A 20,307-nucleotide genomic window follows, 5' to 3' on the forward strand; every position below is an offset into this window, starting at 1 on the left:
AAAAAATAACTCACAAAATTAGACGAAAATTTTCTCTAATTTTACAAATTCCAATTCCATACAACCGAATTCTACAAATGCTTCCCAGCCTGCAATTGCTTCCCCCACCTCTCTTGGGAATTCATTCATACACTTGGCAGGCATCCCCCAGATGGTAAGTCATCCTATGATTGGTTGTCCTCAAGTTACCCACCCTCAACCACAAATCCATGGCCTACATACATATACCTAACCACTGCTCTCTGTGCCTCTCGTCCAAGGAATTTCTGAACCTATCTTTTTTTCTCGTGTTCATTCACATCTCCGATGTGGTCTCATATTCAAAATACTTGCAGATTCTACACTCGATCATCATGGAATGATTTCATCTTCTGGGCTTCACATCAGTGGTTCTCAAAGAATATCGCGAACGCCATCAACAAGCAGGCACTCCTAGCATCCGTCTATGAAATTTGGATAGAAAGGAATTCAAGAGTCTTCAAAGTATCTCCAACTCACAAAATTCAGTATTTGTAATTAAATTGCCTAATGTCTTAATAATATAGTAGAATATGCTTACAAATGTATCAAAATAGGAAGACATCAAACAAAGCATTTTTACATACAAGCATACACGTATGCATTTAAGCAAATAAATCCAACAAAAATAGATAGAGAAAAAGTATAATGCACTCGAAGAGCAGAGACAAAAAGGCTTGCATCAAGTGTCTAATGCGCAAGAGTCTTCCAAGCAAACTAAAACCTCTTCATGATCGCTAATTTCTTCACAAGTAACGATATTAATGTCAAAGAGTTCAAAGGAAATGAGGAACAAAAGAATCTCCATATTATTTTTAGTTTAGTGTATACCAGTGATATGAAATCTTCCATGTCTTTTTCATTTCCTTCAAGCTCTTCGGATTTAAAATCATTATAGTTTCTTTATTCAACCTTACCCTTTCTTGGTACTGCTTTTAGTGGTTCCAGTTTCCGCACAGTCACTCCCAACCTGTCCTTCATGTCCATGGTCTCAGGAGTGACATGACCATCAAGCTCCCAATCGAATTCATGAAGTAAAGAGCCCAAAACAAGGTGCAACATGCGATGAGCTAACGGAACACCTGCACACATCCTTCGCCCAGAACCAAACGGTATAAACTCATGGTGTTGCCCCTTGTACTCAACTTTTGAGCCCAAGAATCTCTCAGGCTTGAATGAGAAAGGGTCATCCCAACATTCCTCATCTCTTCCAATGGCCCAAACATTCACAAACACTTGTGTGTTTTTGGGTATGTGATACCCCATGAAGTCAGTGTCCTCAATCGCCTTTCGAGGGACTAGAAATGGAATCGGAGGGTGTAAACGCAGTGTTTCCTTCACCACAGCTTGCAAATATGGCAGGTTCTCAATATCACTCTCTTCGAATTTCCTGTTTGGTCCAACAACCTTAGCAAGCTCATCTTTAACCTTGCTCATTGATTTGGGATTGCATAGAAGCTCCGTCATTGCCCATTCTGTGGTGCTGCTAGTCGTTTCTGAGCCGGCCAAAAATATTTCCTGCACCACTTCTTCGGTTAGTGATGTTTATTCTGTACAGAGCATAAGCATTTCGGTATTGAAATTTAATTATATGACAAGGATTAGCCATTAATTTGAGTATTGATATTCAACTATGTAAATGTCTAGGACTGTCAATTTGTGAAATGTGTGTGAGTACACATAATCAAAAATAAAAAAATTACCAATATGAATGTGTTGATTTGGTGATCCGATAGTTTAGATAGTTCATCTTTTCCACTGCCGTCAAATTCCAGCAACACATCCAAGAAGTCCTTCTTCCTTTCTGTGCCCTCCTGCCTTTCTTTCATGCGCTCCTTCACAAACCCGGAAGCTATTTTCAGTGCATTTCCGAGGTCTCTGTCCATCTTCCTTCTCAAACCCTGCAGGTCTAGGCATCTAAGCCATGGAAACAAGTCCGAGATGTTTGGATGACCGCTCCACTGCATTAGGGTGGTAATGACCGAAAGGAACTCTGATCCTACTTTGGATTGCGGATCCACCAAATCACGCGACAACATGAGGTTCCCAAGCAGGTTAAACGATGTCAGGAACACAAAGCGTGCCACATGAACCCCACCACGCGCTTCCGCCACTACATGAGCCTCCTTTTCTATCCACAACAGCATGTCATCGACACATTTTCGCCGGATGGACACCGTTTCATTGATCCTTTTGCTAACCAACATTTCCACCGTGCATAGCCGCTTCAACACCCGCCAATAAGTGCCGTATGGAGCCAGAGCCAATGATGCCTTGTCGTAGCCATGTGACTGCATGGTGCACTTGGTGGTACGATCAACGAAGGAGAGATCATGGCTCTTGAACAACTCCGTGGCGGCCTTAGCCGATAGGACCACCATGGTGTTTATGGAACCTAGATTTAGCCAAATAACATGGCCATATTGTTTTTTGAGCCCTGCAAGGGTTCTGTGTGGCATGGCTCCAAGACTGAACAGGTGACCGAAAACTGGCCATCCTGGTGGTCCTGGAGGAAGCCGATTGGAGGAGGACTTATGCCGGTGGAGGAGAAGGAGTAGGAGCAATGTTGGTGAAAAGATGATAAGGGACCAAACAGGGAAGCTCCAAGTCCAGTCCATGATTTTTGCTCTTCTTGCTTCTTTGTGCCCCCTTTTGTAGTAAACATGAGCGCCTGTTCTGTAATATGAAGTAATATTATATCAAGTTTTGTCACATTTAAAAGCACTGATTAGTGTTTTTAAACAAAGATTGATATGTATTATGGGTACATTATGTTTTCCAAGATGATATGCGTGCCTTAATTTTCTAAGCTTGTGTTGCGCCTGACGAGTTTAGTAAATGAGAAACCGACCGTATAAAACTGCACCTGATGGGTTACAGGAGGACTGAAATGAGGCTTATGTCATCTTGTAACAACATTGTATGAATAACAACTCACCTAGTTCAAACGTTGAAAATAATATATATTTTTTTATTACGGTAATCTAATCAATGAAAACAATATAATTGATTTTTAAAATAAGAATTTAATATATATATTTTTTAGTTTAGAAAGGAATCTTATCAATATGCATCGGCAATGCTCGGAATAGAGTTGGATTGTCTCTTGTGATGCGCATAGTGACATTTTTAAACCAGACACTAATGACCTTTTAACGCCATGGCAAAATATTTGTCATATTGATGTAGAATCAAAACGGATTTCAACTCGAATGGATTCCCTCTTAAAATATTGATGCCTGCAAGTTAGAACTACTTATTTATTATTTTTAGTTACTGAACATTGATTTTTTTCATTAGAAAATCAAAAAAAAATTAATTAAAAAAAAATAAAAACCGAAGAATAAATGAATTTATATAAAATATTTGATACTTAGAGGTACTAACAATATAGTTTACCTGTTATCAAAGGAAATAGTGAGTACCGATTGACTGAGAGTACCGTATAGTCGGCACTCCCGAGTCGAAGAAGAACACCCTAATCGGACCCTGTGCAGAGGAAGAGCAGATCAAGCTAACTATCTTCGGGTCAAAGCCAAGCAATCTGAGCACAACCGAGGCCAAGTTCAGTGCAGTTTAGGACCCGGTCACAGCAGTTTGTCAATAACGCTGAATGACCATGAAGTTAATGAAAGTGCTTATGAAAGATGATTTACAATTCCAGTAAAAAGCTCTGCTTCTCTGATATGTTCCTTGTATATGTATTTTGTGATCATATCACAAAAAAAAAAAAAAAAAAAAAAAAAAAAAAAAAAAAAAAAAAAAAAAAAACGAAGTTAGGGTGGATAAACTAACTATGCTCTTCGTATGCAATAGCAAGTCAACTACAATTGTTAATACCTATACTAGGAACCTTTTATACAGCGTTATAAGTCTTATATCAACAAATCCCGACAGCCAAGGATACAACACTGAGTGGTTCATTAATAAACTTACAAATGTCCAAGAAATGGTAAAACTATTTCAATGCTGAGAAAGCTGCTACAGAGTCTACAAGTACATCAACAACTATATAGTGCCAAAACAATTTACAATGTAGAAAACACAAAATAAACAAAATAAGAAATATATATATATATATATATATCACTGCAGGATGGGTAAAGCAGACCATCAATCAAGCAGTTACCTCCGTAAACAATCAGTTAACAGCATCCATATATAACGAAATCCCTCCCACCTTCTCATGTAGTAATACAGGTAGCAGAGTCTTAATCAATGTATTCCCTTGCTGAAATTCACCTTTGCAGCTTAGCCTCAATAGAGTTATCCAGCAACTGAGTTCAAGTGCCATCCATCACTTTGGAATATTAAGTTGGCACATCATCGGAGGTTCTAATGCCATGAACGTCTAAATCAGAAAGTTGAAGCACAAACATTAGCTGACTCTTCCTGTCTGATCAATGAGTGTACCAACTTGTTCTCCACATAGTGCTCTTGATATGTTCCCAGGCTCATGAAGATTAAAAACAACAACTGCAAGAAGAAAAATAACTCAATTTGTATGACACGTAATTTTATAACACTGTGCAAATAATACCAAAGCATAAATCTGTATCCGTCCAGCCATCCCAACACCCTCGATTTAAAATGACTACACTCTGTAACAACTATTGGCTGCTCCAGTATATTTGTTTACCCAAAAAAAAAAAAAAAACTCGACACATCAGCATTAAAATCTCTTCCATCCATGACGTGAGAGAGGAGAGACAGAGTCCCTTCCACCTTTTCACCACAAATATTCTCACTGTCAGGAAAAAATTAAACTACCTTCAGCATGCCTTGATGCAATATGCTGTTTTGAATACTCAAACGGACCAGGGATGCCGATGCTGGAAACAGGAAAAACTATGCTGAAAACCAAAAAGTAGAACAAAATATACTAACCAGGAATTCCATTCTCCTCACAGAATGTGACTGCCATCATGTCCATCAGGGAAGAACCTCTTGAAGCCAACTCCCTGAAGGATATGTGCTCAGCTATAACATTGTTGTTTCTGGAGTCACAAAGATAGACACCATCTACATTGGTACCCTTGAGGACCGCATCAGCATGAACTGAAGGGAAAAAAAAAGGTGACATTGCTTCCAAGAAAAATAAAATAAAAAAAGAACAGGATGTTTGTAATCATTAATTACTCAGAAAGGCGGTGGAAATTCACTGAAGGGAGTAAATCCATACTCTCTGAAGCTCTAAGAGCTGCTGCTGTATCAGTAGAGAAGAGTGGATTTCCAGTACCAGCACCAATACCACCAAATATCACAACCCTCCCCTTTTCAAGATGCCGGATTGCCCGTTGCCTACTGTATGGTTCAGCAACCTCCTGCATAGCAAATGCAGTTTGCACACGTGTCTGAACACCCATCTTCTCTAAAGCTGACTGGAGCAGTATGGAATTCATCACAGTTGCCATCATACTGGTAACAAAGGCAAAGTTGCTGCTTAATTAGTTCATAACTAAACACAACAAGAATCATATAAACTTAACAGCTGGTCTGAAGGTATCATTAACCAAAGTATAAGGAAAAAAATGTCATGGGTTAATATCATAACCAAAGTATAAGGAAAAATATGCCATGGGTTAACCTAATACAAAGTAAGATACAAAAATCATATCAAGATAATCACTATTCCCACTATGGTGGCGACCTAATATCTGATATTTGGTGAGTACGGAGAATAAATGAACAAATAAACTCCAGTCAGTCTACTTGGTACTCATTCTCAACCTGACATTAATAGGAGGCATGTACTTCAGCATCCACAAGAAGATTATTCCACCCAGCATAATCAAATAAGAGAAATGAAGATATTACGCTTCTGGACCATATGCAAGATTCTCCCATGTCCAGTGGTCCCACACTCCATGATCAAATAACACTACCAAACTTTTTCCTTTTCCATTTTGTTTCTGTGAATGCATTTCAGCGTTACGCACAAATAGTCATCGTTGTCATCATTCTCATCTTTAGAACATATGAACCTAGGAGCGCACAAAGATTGGATTGGTTCAGTTTAGGCATAAAACCAAAACCAATCCAATCCCAGCAGTTTCACAAAATTGAAACCAATCCGAACCGATGAGAAACATCGGATTGGACCAGAATGGTTTTATAAATTGGGTTTTTTAGCCCAATGTGTGAGATTGGGATGAAATAATCCAGACATTGTGGCAACTGCAAGTTTTAACTACATGATAAAGATCATGTGGATTATACTTCTGATATATCTTAACATCATCTACAATTGATTTTTGAGGCCTCCCACAGTTGGAGGAACAGAAAACCAGCTTAAAAACAAGCTACTACACAAAATTCCCAAGTGAACTTCGATTCATGAATTATATATATAATATATAAATATAAGTATAAGGGGGTGGGGTTAGGTTTAGGGTTAAAAAAAGTTATATAAATATACAATATCTTTGTATATATTATATAAGTAACAGGTTGGATTCACGGAACGGGTTGGTTTTTTTAGACCCAAATCTGTGAACTGGACCCCTGCGGATTACTTATTTATGAAACCGCAATCAAAACGATGGACTAAAAAACCAAAACAAACCGCACAGATCGGATTCACAGATCAAATGAAAACCCTTAATATGAAAGGGCTCGGCCGCATGAATTATCATTTATCATTATTTCCAATTAAAAGTCATGTCTCCTATCATATTTAATTTTCAAAAATGTTCTGCAAGTACTTCATTCCATGTTAGTTTTGGTCTGTCTCTTTAGGACTTAACTTCTACACAACTGATTTTCCTTTCTTTAACAGTACATTTATGGGTCTACGATGTATATGTCTAACCCACCCAAATCTATTTTCTCGTATTTTATCACTAATAAGTGTCACTTCTAATTTTTTTCTCACCCGATAATTATTAATCCTATCTCTTCTAGTCACTCCAATAATCCGTCTCAGCATTCTCAATTCAGCTACATGAATGCCTTGTTCATATTTCTTTTTTAATGTTTAGCATTTTGCTTCATTTAAAATACCTGGCTTAAATGTCTTTTTCCCCCTTGTTTCTCTTTTCCTACACCAGCATGGTTAGGGAAGTCAAATACAGTAGAAATAGGCCTTTAAATGTGCCAGTGACAATAACGGTCTGCCCCTCAATTCTCTTCGTCTGCCACTCTCATTAATAAATTTTCCACCCCGCCCCACGAATTTTGAAGGAGGCGAAACAGATCCATTATTTCAAGTGAATACTCTCTCTCAAGCACTATTATTTTCAACAAACCCAGATCTTGTGCATCCTGGTTATGCTCTTGCTTCACTCCTCGTATATCCTCTTCCCATGTAGGTGCCGCCTCATTAGGACTGTGACAGTTACAAATTAATAAAAGAATTTTATTAAATATAGAATAATATTTCGAAACACTTGGATTTCTGTGCCCCTTCCAAAAGTTTATTTCAGTTCTGCAAGTAACAGGAGCAATAAAAGAAGCAATGGTGAAGTCCAAAATATTTCAACGAATATAAAAAAAGAACACATGCTGGAAACAATATCATACAAAATTAGTACATCACAGAGAAATAGCAAATGAACCAAACTTCACAACATAAATTGTTGTATCAATTACGAAGAGCATGCTTCACATGAACCAAAAGGAAGGCTGTGTTGCTAATAATAACCACATTACCCAATTTGATATGCAGTACATCTATCTAAACCAGTTGATGTAACCCATGTGTCCCCACAAAAGAAATTACGGCCTCCAACAACAATTGCCACCTAAGATATCAAATAAGAGTAAGCAAGCTGCATGCAAAATGTATAAGACAGCAGAAAACCCAGGTTGCAATAACGCATTTGAATATAAATTAATACCTCAACACCAAGGCGGCAAGCGATTGAAACTTCTCTTGCGATCAGCATTGCCACCTATCAGATTTAAAGAACAAAAATCAAGTTACAGTCTCCAGTTCAGAAGCCAAGACAAGACAATTTGCTTCCTAAATTTGACAACAGTCATGATTGAGCCATCCAAATCTGTACTAATATAATGGAGCCAACAAAACCTTTGGGTCAATATTGTGATGACCAGTGCCAGCCAGAGCAGCACCACTAATTTTGAAAACCACTCTCCGCCATCTAGGATTTGTTGTTGATTTCAACTTCATGTTATTAATTGGACTATCAGGGCTGGGATTTGTAATTCCATATCTGCTCAAATAAATATCGGATATCTGATCAGACAATTACCAAAATCATCTACATCAAGTGAGTAATTACTAAACACATCTACAACAGATTAAAATTATCTAAACATGTGAAACATGGAATTGAACTCTATCAATCAACTGAAGCTGAAATGACAAATTAAAATTATGAAAAATGTATATCCCCCAAATTCCTGATCAGTTCAGATGCATGATAATGACTTTCATCGACTTTTCATGCTGATGGCAATGTAAATTAAATCGAATTTCCCACCATTAAGGCATGCACTGTTAAAATGGTAAAATACTTAGGTGCGTGAAATGTGACAAGCAATAAGCTAACAACATTGTCAAACTACTATTAAAACTCAGGCATCCCAGATTTCCTTGAAGAGCAAGATGACAAAATACATATTATAGATTAAAAACTAAATTCTTTCTAAGTCTCTTCTAAACTTGTTGGCCATATAAAGGCAAAACAATGCTAAGCATTAATAATAAAGAACGGTTCTTTATCTCGAAACGGATCTGGCATCCACACCATTAGCATTAGGTGTATAATGAGTTAACTTTTTATACCATTTTACATGGCAGCAACTCTAGAGTCTAGATCACAACACGTGATGTTAACATAAATCCAGTTGCGGACAATAATGTATAATCATGAGTTCACAACTCATGATGCTAATTGTCTACAAAGTTTATATAAATCCAGTTTCAAAAGGGAAATAATTATGCACTTGATTACAGGTGCATAATACAGAGTTGCTGCTCATGATTTATGAGTTATGATCTAGAGGTGCTACATGAATAATTTTCCGAAATCGCTGTTGTCCCATATCTGTCCTAAAATTATTTCCCTTTTGAAACCTGAATTATATCAACTTTTTATACCATTTTACAGCTACACTTCAAAACCTTGCCACATGACATCAACTACAAAAGCAGCCATGAAACAGTACTCTCAATTTAACAATACAATATATGACATGAGACACATCCCAGAACTATAAAGAACATAAAAAGAAAGAGAAAAAAAATTATAAAAAAAAATGATCACTATGAATATATTGCATATCTGCTCAAACATACCTATTTTACCTACTTCCAGGCCTTAGACAGCTGCATGACATACAATTAAGCCTAGATATCTACAAATTAAATGCTTACAAAAGGATCTCTGCACATGAGCAGCAACTCTAGATCACAACTCATAGCTCACTATCCACAACTTGATTCACTTGAGGTTTAAAATAGGGTGAATGGCAATTATTTCTTTTTAAAATTTCATTCGATTTAACAAAAGTCAAAAGTCAAAAGTCAGCCTTTAGGTGCAAAATTTACTTTTTTTTCTCGTTGGGTAACGGAGGGTGTCCCCACTCCCTTTGGGGGGGAGACTAATCCAGTATTCCCTTTGGAGGTCCGCATTATCACCCTCAAAATTTCCAATATTTCAAAGAAGAAAATTACAAATTGCTTGACATCATTGTCCCCTAAAGGTTAAAAATCAATTCATACTTGAAGAAGTAAATAATCCTAAAAACACATTATATAATGAGAGCAAAGTATCAACATAGTTCTATATAAGAAAACGTAAGAACAAAATGTAGGGGATATGATATTGGCACTCAACTTTTATACACTTGCAATCCATTTGATTTTTTTCAATAAATGAAATGACAAAAGTAGCCCTAGAAAATGTGTAAGAGTACTTATTCGGAAAGTTGTAGAGTGCAAGAGTACTTTTTAAGGACAGCTATGTCATTTACATTTTCAAAGAAAAATTAAGTCGAATGCAAGTGTACAAAAGTGGAGTGTGAATATTATTTTTCTAAATTTAAACTGTTACTTGCACATGAAAGTAAAAGCAATTTATGCCTGGAAATTAACACAGTGTTGCTAGCATATGAAAAAATATAACTAATTAGTGACCTTAAATTAATAAAAGGAAATTATCACATCCTACACAAACGATAAAATATGAGGTGAAGGTTCAAAAATCATCTAAACTCTAAATATTGTCCTTATTGTGTCATAACCATCGCCATCAAAGAAGTAACAGTAACTAAAGTTACATAATATAAATTTTTTAAAGTTCTACCTAGGCTTAAATCTTATTTCTTAAATTTTTTAAAGTTCTACCGAGGCTTAAATCGTATTTCTTTGTCATAACGGGTATTTATTAATGAATCAAAACAGAACAATTTTCATTAATTAGAAAAAACAGGACAACACAATGGTTAAGTCAAAAAAAGTTGTGCCACCAGACATAACCAAGCTAGATCAGCCTAAGGATATAACTACTTTTGATGTGTGGACAGAGCCCAGTCGTAATAGCCCGAAAATTTACGAATAGAAATCAAATTGAACTTTAATATGCAAGAACAGGTGGCAGCAAAGGCTCAATTCCAACCAAAAAAAAAAAGGCTGGTAGAACTCCAAACAACATATATGGAAGCAACTAGGCTGATGATAATGATGATATCACTAACAACCGATTGTTCCCATATTTATAATATCTTGCAGACTCGCCAATATATGGCAAGGGGGCACTTTACACAACAAAAATAACAAGCAGTCCACAATCTCCACAACTAACGGAACTATCAATGTGCAATTAGGTAGGTCTATCAGCATGCCATTCCAACATATGAAGACGCAAAAAAAATTACATATTCAGAATCACTCAGAATATCTCCAGCTCACGCGCATGGAGTCACCTAGAAGCAAGGCCAGCAACACTGCAATAGATAATTGTGTGCCACAAACACGAATGACTGCCTGGACACTTTTAAGACACAAACACGAATGACTGCCTGGACACTTTTAAGAACTCACCGAAGGTGATTTAAACTTAATTCTTTAATCTTCTTCATTCTCTAATTAGATTATTTGGTAATATTTATCTCTTAATTATCCTAAGCAAATGTCTTTAATTTTATCTCTTGTTTTAGGTCTGCCTGTATGAGGCCTTTATCTAATAGGAAGAATGATCACGTGCTCGAGAATCTAAAAAAATAACTGTCTTTTCTCTAATTCTATTTCTTCTCTGTCTCTTTATTTCCTCACTTCTCTTCTTCTATTTATCCTTCTCTCCTCTCCTTCTTTCTTTCTTTCCCCTCCTACATCATGTATTGACTTGTATCGCACCAATTGCATGGTGTTAGGGTAAGGCTGGATTTGTTATTATACATACCCTTATTAGATTTGAAATTTTAAATGAGATTATGTTCACCCTTTGTTGTTGCTATTTGGTTACAGACAATATAAATATGTGTGTGTGTGTCTGTCTGTGCGTGCGTGTGTGGGAAACAATATAAATATATATATGCGTGTGTGTGGGGGGGGGGAGGGAGAATTATCGCCACACGTGATAAGTCCAACATGACTTTTTTATTTAACAAGGCTAATGATGTATTTTACACTATTCCACTTCCCAAGGAAAACTACAAAACTCATTTGATAGCTTTACTCTTTATTTGCCACGTCAATCGTCACTGAATTTCGTCAATCAAAGATTCCCGTGACCATGCTTGAGCATGGGCCACATAAGAAAATGTCCAGAGTTGGGAAGCTAATTCAAAGGCGTTGAATAACGTAAATTTAGAAGACTCAATGCAAGTGATTTTGTATTTCAATCCAAAAAAAAAACTTCTAAATCAAATATGGCCTTATTTTTCGCCCAAACGACTATTGCATACTGTTTTTTAGATTTATTAAGGATTGTTAGGGACTTCAATACAAAGTTCTTTGATTATATGTTTTGAGAATGTGAATTAGTGGAACGGTTGGAGTAGGATTAAACACCCTGGGAATTTCACAATGGACCTGGTCACTGTGAAGCCCTCGCTGCTGTAAACCAAAGGTTTGTAATTTATGGTTGCTGAAGTCCATGGAGAATGTGGTTATATAATCCATTAAAGCCATGAGAATATACAAAGGGAGGTTGCCAGAATATACAGTCGGAATTCATGGAGGTTGCCAGAATATACAATCAAAATTCATGGAGGTTGCCATAATCTAGTGGTGCTGGACCGCCAATTACAACAAGATAAATTACTGAATTGGTTTTCTAATTTAGTAAGGGGAAAGTAGTGTAATGTAGAAGGACATAATTAGCCTTATTAGTGATGATTTTTAGACTCAGATGTGTGGGTACATGCTAATCCTCCCCATGTGTGGGGGAGATGTTTTTGACTTATCATTTCTTTGCCCTTAGATATTACCTCTAACTATGTACACACAAATTTAATTTGAAAAAAATGGACTATAAAACTCCATGACACTTGTTTGTGCAGTTATCTTCCAATGACCAAGCAAACAGTAAACAAAGATCAGCAGAGAAGTATTTTAGTCACATATTTCAAAAGGCAGCATTGTTCTGCATCCCCTATTAAGGGCTTCACTTACTTATCCTTCAGCATCATCATATTAAGTTGGCTTAATTTAAATGTTAGTGGCTAAAAGCTTCATCGTCTTCCATTTTCCAGTCCATATTTAGACATTTACAAAAAAACTAAAGGAAAGAAACAACAAAGCAAAACAATCAAATCCGGATGACCAGCATCAAAAATAAGTTTAAAAAACCACAAAGTTATCTCAAGTTATATTGACGAATACTTTCAATTGGAATCATGAAAAACTTGTATGAAAAGCTTGCTTCACAAAACTAAGTTCCGATAGTAAAAACATTTCATTTTCATCGAAATGCAGCATACAATGAACTTTGAGAACTTCTGGACACTGAAAACATTACCACGTAAAAAGTACCAAGAAACTTTAGCAGCATATAAGAAGTGATAGCTAGAAATCAACAATCCATATAACATGACACGCAAAAGATAATGAAAATTGGATCATTCTAAATAAATTGAAATTGATTATCCATCCATTGACAATTTGCATACCTCTTTGATTGTCTAAGGGAGTTGGCCGACCCACCGGCAGATTTATCGTCCTCCACTGCAGCCTTCAATGGCAAGGAATTACCCACAATCTGCTCCATCTGCTTGAACCAAGGCCAATGACTTGCCGAGACACCGCCATTATTCAACCTATGTCTCTCCAACTTATACCTCTTCTTCAAATTATCCACCTTGTTCTTACACTGCTCCACACTCTTCGATTGCTTCTCGCATCGCTCGCTCACTGTAGCCGCCACTTCCTCCCAATCCCTCCCTCGCAAATTCCCCTTATTCAGCTGCATAAATTTATCGGTGTACGCTTCCAGGAGGCACGCGATTGCCGTGTCGCTCCACTCCTCCCTATCCTTCCTGTACTCTCCGCCACCGCTTCCGGAGGTTGCTCCGCCGGAGGCCGAGGCGGAGGCGAGTCTTGTCTTCTTGTAAAAATAAGGTGTTCCGCCGTCGCTGAGCTCTTCTCGGTCCTTTCGCTTTTCGCTCGATGCATTAACCCTAGATCTGCTCGGATTGGCTCCATCGTCGAATGGATTGGACGCATTAACCCTAGATCTACTCGGATCGGCTTCGTCGTCATCAAACGAGGACGGAAACTTCGGATCCGTCTGTGAACCGAACGCGCCGTCGCTGTATTGTTCGGCGTCGACGTCTTCTTCATCTCCACCGGATATCTTTACGGGACTCCCGCCAGCGGAAGCGGCGGCAGGAGGTAGGATTGGCTGTGTTGACGGCGGCTGGGATGGTACCGGAGGCGGTGGGGCGTGGATCGGAGCCGCCTTCGTCGGAAACCGCTGTGTGTAGGCTTGGTTGGGATGGTGGTGGTGGTGGTGGTGGGAGGTGGCGGAGTGGTGATTTTGGTGGTGGTGGCGATGAGGATGGAGGTTAGCGTTTGATTGGTTGGGGTCGACGCCGAGGAGAGAGAAGTCGTCGTCACACGACGCCATTGGAGGACGTTAGGGTTTGGGTTTGTTCGGGGAACGTCAAACAGACGACGTTAGGTCGGAAACGAAGGATCGTTGAGAGGGCAGCGTTAAACGGTTAACGGTGCGAGTGTGCCGTGACTTGGTGTGCGTTGTACCGTCACGGCTTGCCAAGGCCCCGTTAAGTAATGAACATAGTTACTGTGGGAAAATACGTGGCTACGTAGTTTTTTTTTTTTTTTTCCTCCAGGAAACGCACCTCTCACACCTTTTTTTTTCTTTTCTTTTTATTTTTTATTTTTTATTTTTTGTTATTTTGGGGTAATAAATGTCAAGGGGTAGTGGTGACAGGGGAGGGAAATTATTAGGGATGCAATTCTCGTGGTTCGTAATCGTGTCGTATCGTGTCGATTTAGGGGTATTTTATAAAATAGTTCAACCTGAACACAGTCCGTTTAATAATCGTATTAGAAATCCTCAACACTGACCCGACCTATTTATTAAACGGGTTACACGTGTAACCGGTTTAATGACATGTTTAATAAAATTAAATATTTTATTATTTAAATTATTGATAATACTCGATCAAATATTAAATACTAGAAAAATATAAGTTTCAATTCAACCAAATTACTAAATAATTTCTAATTTACAAAATAATAAATTATAAGAAACAAGTTTAGATTGTTATTTTGAAACTTAAATAAAAATTTACTTTTGACACGTATAGTTAAACGGATATAAACGGGTTGAACCTCTCAACCCAAACACAACACGATTAATTAAACGAGTTAATCGTGTCGACCTATTTACAACTTGAATCCATAAAAAGTCTACCCAAACCCATTTAACTCATGTCGTGTTAGCTGATTGTGTCAAACTTTGTCACACCAATAAATGGTGTTTGAGATCGTGTCAAACTTTGTCACACCAATAGATGGTGCAAAACTCAAACACGAAATCTTAAACACAGGAAGCAACTCAACCACTTAAGCAACATAACAATTGCCACTAGATAAAAATTAATCATGTTCAAATATAATACTTCTTTTAAATTAAAAAATTTAATCCCACATGTACCCCTTTTTTTTCATTTCAATAATATATATAATATGAAAAATACTTGGGTCCTCCCATGAGAAGTTGAAGTTTATTCTCCTAAGTGAGGTGGACCAATAAAATTAGAACACATGTTAAAAAAAATTAAAAAGTTAAAAGATGAGTATTATCCATTTTTTACGGGTTAAAGGGTGGTTTTTATTTTTTATTTTTTTCTCCCATCTTACGCATTCTCTCTCTCCGCACTCCACGTTATTTCATCCCTCCCACCATTCACAAAACCTTAATCTTCGTTCTTTTCTTATGTTAATCCTGCAATGTTATGCTTGTAGCAAGGATTGTTCATATTCCTAAAATAGGTATGTTCAAATTTTATATTTGCACATCTGTAATTTTTTTTTTTTTCCAACAATACTCAATCGAATTGAGTTTTCATTTTGGAGTACTATGTTGTTTTTGTTAATTTGTTTTTCTCACACTTATTTAGTTTTTTACCCAAAAAATTTTAGATTAATATAATTGAGTTAGTATCATGCTTAATTGTCAGCACCATCAATCTTCTTCCTGGAAATGAGATTCCAAACTTAGGAAGAAGATTGATGTTGAAATTCATAAATCAAATTTCTCATCTCTGTACATCTATATATATATATATATATACAATAACATAAGAGTACTATAATGTTTAGATATGACTAGACAAGAGCAGAAAGTGAATAATTGCTATCATTTAGTGATTTGTAATATTTGTGACAATGATTCACAATGATTGAATCGGCATATGTAACTCATGTACTTTTTTAGTTAAAGATGTTTGCATTCCTTTAATCCAATCAATTACTGATAAGGTGATCCAAGGTGTATATTTTCTTAATTTTGCCAAACAACGTTCGCCTTAAATAACAACAATACTACTGTGTAGAAAAATTTTGCAACTTAGTAATTCCACCTTATTAATTATGTGATTTCATATATAAAATTGTTCATATATGTATATATATATGTGTGTGTGTGTGTGTGTTTGATACGATAACACATAATGGATACCTTTAAGAATGAACATTGCATATCTATCTACTAATATGGTTATGTCCCAGTATTGAATTAATTAATGCATCTTGAATAAGAATATGGTAAGGGGTGGAAGAGGAATTTTAAGGATTGAGATGAAAGTTGGGTATGGAAAATTACTTAATGTGGGAAAGAGACAAGAGAGGGAAGGTTTGGCCCTTTAGAAATGGGTAATACCCATCTTTTTACTTTTAAAATTTTTTAAAAATGTGTTCTAATTTTATTGGTCCACCTTACGTGGAGGATGAACTTCAACCTTCCATGAGATGATCTAAGTATTGTCCATATAAATATTACATTCAATAATATAAAAGGTCATAAATAATAATAAAATATAGAGTGTTGTAAAAATATGAGGTTTTTATATTATTATATAGTGGATAGAAATATATTGATTGGAGAAGATTATAGAATTATAGATAATTTATAAATATGTATATATTTAGGCAGGGTGTTCTATACATCAAATCTTAATTATTGACTATAATATATCTTAAGAGTCCATTTGAAAAGAAGATGCTTATATATAAATAGAAAGAAAATTTATAATTGACATGCTCCAAACCCATTGTGAGTTGTATTTTTGACGAATGTACCAAAGGAATGAAAGGAGTGTTTGATTACACATGAGTAGCACCGGAATAAATATGGATAAAGACTGCAGATCGGACATGTATTATTTACTTTTAGTTAATTTACAAATGGGATGAGAACACTGTTTTAACACAATTCCAATGAGAAGAAATATGAATACAAATTATCAATATTCCATATCATTTTACATTTAAGAATAAACTCATTAGTAATTGATATTAAGTTACATTAAACTTATAATAAAGAGGGAAATAAAAGGGATAGTGACGTACGTAAATTCTTTCTTTGTGATCATTTTCTTTTATTAGAGTACTGCTCTTAAGAAAGTTTTCTTATAAGAAGAATAATAAGTTCTTCATATTTAACTACTAAATTGAGACAAATTTTTTGAAAATAATTAAAAGTTAAGTGAATTATTTAATATATCTTTTAATTCATTAATTATTTTGAAAGCATTACTTTTTTCATTTTATAAATTTATAACAAACATGAGAAAATGTTCCTCTCATTTCCTATTCTTCTTTTTCTCAAACTAAATAGACTTGAAGGTTAGAGTATCAATAAAGTTTTGTTAGCTCTCATGATGGTAGTCATGAACCTTCTTCGGGGACCAAAGATAATTTATAAGATTTATGAAAAGTTAAATAAATATAAAGAAAATGATTATTCTATTGAATAATTACAGTGAATGATTAGATGTATTTTTTTAATCGGTCAATTATACAACAAATAAAGAAACGAAACCCTTAATTATATTTAATATAAATAATTAATTAAAAACTATTCAGTTAAATAATTCATTACAAATATTCTATACGAGTATCAATACTCTAAATATAATAATAAATCTCTCAATTCAATAGTCTGTCGATACACAGAGCTCATAAGCATGCTCTTTTGATTGTCCACCGAGAAAAACAAACACACCTACCTACCTAAAAGTATAAATGAATAATAGATTTAATCACTCAAATACTAATTCTTTGAAAAAGAGAAACAAAAAATAAATAGATAAACTTTTACTTCTTATCCTTTCTAGTAAAAAGTAGTAACCTCCCTTTTAAATTAAGCAAAATTATAGCGATATGGAGTAACCAAATGGGCGTGAACCCAAGTGAATGCGTTGCGTGGCATTTGCCAAAAGAAAAAGAAAAAAGAAAATAAAAAAAATACACTACCCACTTTTGCAAGTTGCGTAGGCGCGAAGCAGGCAAAATGTTTCAGGCATCAGTCAAGGTTTTGTATTTCTCAGACACCTGTGTCCTGTAGGTAGGTGACTGGATATCCAAAGAGAATATTCTCGTTCTCGATATCATTCGTAGTTTTCCCTTCTTTTCTTTTCTTTTTTTAACAATATGTTTTAGATTAACATTTTCGTCACCAACAGTCTGTGAGTCCAACCAAAAAAAAAAAAAAAAAGATTAACAGTTTCGTCCTCAAATTTTATGTATTAAATTAAATATTATCTAAAATGTGAGAAGTGGGTTAATAAAACAACAACTTTTGTTAACCCTTTCCGATGACAAGGTTTGCTTGAAACAATTAGGCTCACGTAAAATATTTTTTAAAATAATATATATATATTTTTAGTATTTGGTTATAGTAAAATATTTACGAAAAAAAATATTAAAATTTAACAAAAATAACTTATCCATTCATTTTTGACAAGTTATTTTACATGCTCCGATGTAGATCTTTGTCAAATACGGATAAAATATTTTTCAAAAAGTATATTTTAGTGTAATTTTTTATTACAAAGGGAAGGTTTATTCTGTAATTTTGCTTAATCTTATCTTCCTTTTTTTTTTCAACTCGACTTGCATCTAATGAGTTTTTATATTCTTAAAAGAAATTAGGGTGAAGAAATTAATAGGTGTTGTATTTTCAAAGTAATAGACATATTATTTAAAATAATGTTGTTTTGATCCACAAAAAAATTATTTTTTTCTTCAAAACTTTCCTCATTTAACTATATCAAATGAGAAATTTGAAGGAATAAACTATTCCTTTAAATCTTTTAAAATCATTTCTTTTTTTTTTTGCCTTATTAATAAATCAAAAAATGAAAATCTCACTCTCTCCTTCCCTTGGTCAATCCAAACCAAGCCTAAAATAAAAGATATCATACCATTTAACTAGAGAGACTGGGCGTGGGTTAATAATTTCTTCCGTAGGAAGGAATAGAGAAGTGTGGAAAGAAAATAAAAAAGTAGAATGTTTGTTCAGTAGAGGTAAAGATTATACAAAAAAATAAAAAATAAATAAAAATAAAAATAAAAAAATAATATAGAAGGGATATGATCATATGTGTCATCTTTCATTTTTTATAAATTTTCATCTGTCCAAGAATAGGCCGAAGATATAAAGGAAGAAAAGTGAACTATTATAGGGGCTAGTTTAGTGCGGTGAAATGAATTGGAAGGAAGTGAGAATAGAATGGAAATGATGATTCTTATTCTATCGTTTGGTCGCAAATATAGAATGCTTATTCTCATTCCTGTGTTTTGTAAGAAAGTTGGAATGGAATGGAATAAATTTATATTGTTTATTTAAATTACATTTTTTTAAAAGTAAAAAAAATTTACCCAAAAAAATTAACATCTGAAAAAATAAAAGGGACAAGAGATAATAGAAAGAGAAAATAGACTAGATAGAGAGAGAAAATAGATGAGAAAAAAATGGTTTCTAATTGAGACCACCGATTGTATAACAGCAAATCACAGACGAAGGTGACGAACACAACAGTGCAAAAAACAATCCCATACGACTCTACACGTGCTAACACACGCCACCTGAAGTTTTGCATGTAGATCTCACTAACCCGAAGAATTTTTCAATCATCTTCCCTCGCAATGTTATCCGACGACTTTCAACAAACTGATCCAGATCATTCATAGTCGCCGCTGTTTTAGTTCACTTCATCACTGGATCAAACCTCTTCTTGCTCGTCGAGGCCGGCTTTGCTTCTTTCTTCTTTATCCGTCGCCATTGCGTTTATAGGATTGATGTGGGTGTGTTTACAAGATTGATGTGGGTTTTGTAATTTGTTGGAAATTCAGTTTATTTTTTATTTTTTTAAAAGTGGAAATGTAATAGTCATTCATTTTGTTTGAAGGTGGAATGATTCTGATAGAATGATCATTCTCTAAGAATAGTAAGGAATGATGATTCTAACTTAAAAAATGCACACCAAACACACGAATTAAAAAAACAAAACTATTTTATTTTATTTTTTTTTATTCCATTCTTATCACACTAAACTAGCCTGAGTTTTTAATTTTAAATTAGAATAATATTCTTTATAAATTATAATATTCTAGATATTACTTAATATAATAATAAATACAATTAAAAACTAAAATGACAAAGGCCATTGGTTCGAAAAAAGTCAGAATAAATGGGACCCACAAACCAACTATACTGTCTCAACGTCGTTATATTGGAGTAAAACGCTGTTGCACAGTATTCAACTAGTTCTAGAGTAACACCGTAAACAAAAAACCATGGGGCCGCACACCAAAGACGAAAGCCCACAGAATATGACATTTAAAGGTAC

The 20,307-nt window shown here is 35.1% G+C and overlaps 2 protein-coding genes across 3 annotated transcripts; both read right to left on the minus strand.

The window, feature by feature from the left end:
- Window positions 1-41: 41 nt before the first annotated feature.
- LOC132312948 (cytochrome P450 76A2-like) lies at window positions 42-3,758 on the minus strand. Its single transcript, XM_059811521.1, has 3 exons — window positions 3,418-3,758; window positions 1,722-2,694; window positions 42-1,536 (listed from the first exon to the last, which is right to left on the minus strand). Exons 2-3 carry the CDS (start codon window positions 2,634-2,636, stop codon window positions 922-924), a joined length of 1,530 nt encoding a protein of 509 aa, XP_059667504.1. The 5' UTR covers window positions 2,637-2,694; window positions 3,418-3,758; the 3' UTR covers window positions 42-921.
- Window positions 3,759-3,872: 114 nt separating this feature from the next.
- On the minus strand, window positions 3,873-14,240 carry LOC132312947 (uncharacterized). 2 transcript variants are annotated; one of them, XM_059811519.1, is made up of 7 exons: window positions 13,096-14,220; window positions 8,048-8,192; window positions 7,857-7,910; window positions 7,669-7,760; window positions 5,201-5,436; window positions 4,906-5,076; window positions 3,873-4,494 (listed from the first exon to the last, which is right to left on the minus strand). In XM_059811519.1, exons 1-7 carry the CDS (start codon window positions 14,049-14,051, stop codon window positions 4,397-4,399), a joined length of 1,752 nt encoding a protein of 583 aa, XP_059667502.1. In that variant the 5' UTR covers window positions 14,052-14,220; the 3' UTR covers window positions 3,873-4,396. The 2 variants fall into 2 exon arrangements, with proteins under 2 accessions (XP_059667502.1, XP_059667503.1); XM_059811520.1 differs by lacking the exon at window positions 3,873-4,494 and having other exon boundaries at window positions 4,936-5,076; window positions 5,158-5,436; window positions 13,096-14,240.
- Window positions 14,241-20,307: the final 6,067 nt, after the last annotated feature.

The sequence above is a fragment of the Cornus florida genome, unplaced genomic scaffold, assembly GCF_030987335.1.
Source record: "Cornus florida cultivar Cherokee Brave unplaced genomic scaffold, ASM3098733v1 CherokeeBrave_3.0.0_Hap2_Chr06, whole genome shotgun sequence".
NCBI lineage: Eukaryota > Viridiplantae > Streptophyta > Magnoliopsida > Cornales > Cornaceae > Cornus > Cornus florida.

Bases quoted from the DNA above. Each gene is read 5' to 3' on its own strand.
- LOC132312948 (XM_059811521.1), bottom strand. From the start codon at position 2,636: ATGGACTGGACTTGGAGCTTCCCTGTTTGGTCCCTTATCATCTTTTCA. The intron at 1,537-1,721 runs GTAATTTTTTTA...GAAGTGGTGCAG, and splicing joins AAATCAACACATTCATATTG to GAAATATTTTTGGCCGGCTC.
- LOC132312947 (XM_059811519.1), bottom strand. From the start codon at position 14,051: ATGGCGTCGTGTGACGACGACTTCTCTCTCCTCGGCGTCGACCCCAAC. The intron at 8,193-13,095 runs GTATGCAAATTG...TTATTTGAGCAG, and splicing joins TCCCTTAGACAATCAAAGAG to ATATGGAATTACAAATCCCA. The intron at 5,437-7,668 runs GTAATGTGGTTA...CTTTGTTACCAG, and splicing joins TGTACTGCATATCAAATTGG to TATGATGGCAACTGTGATGA.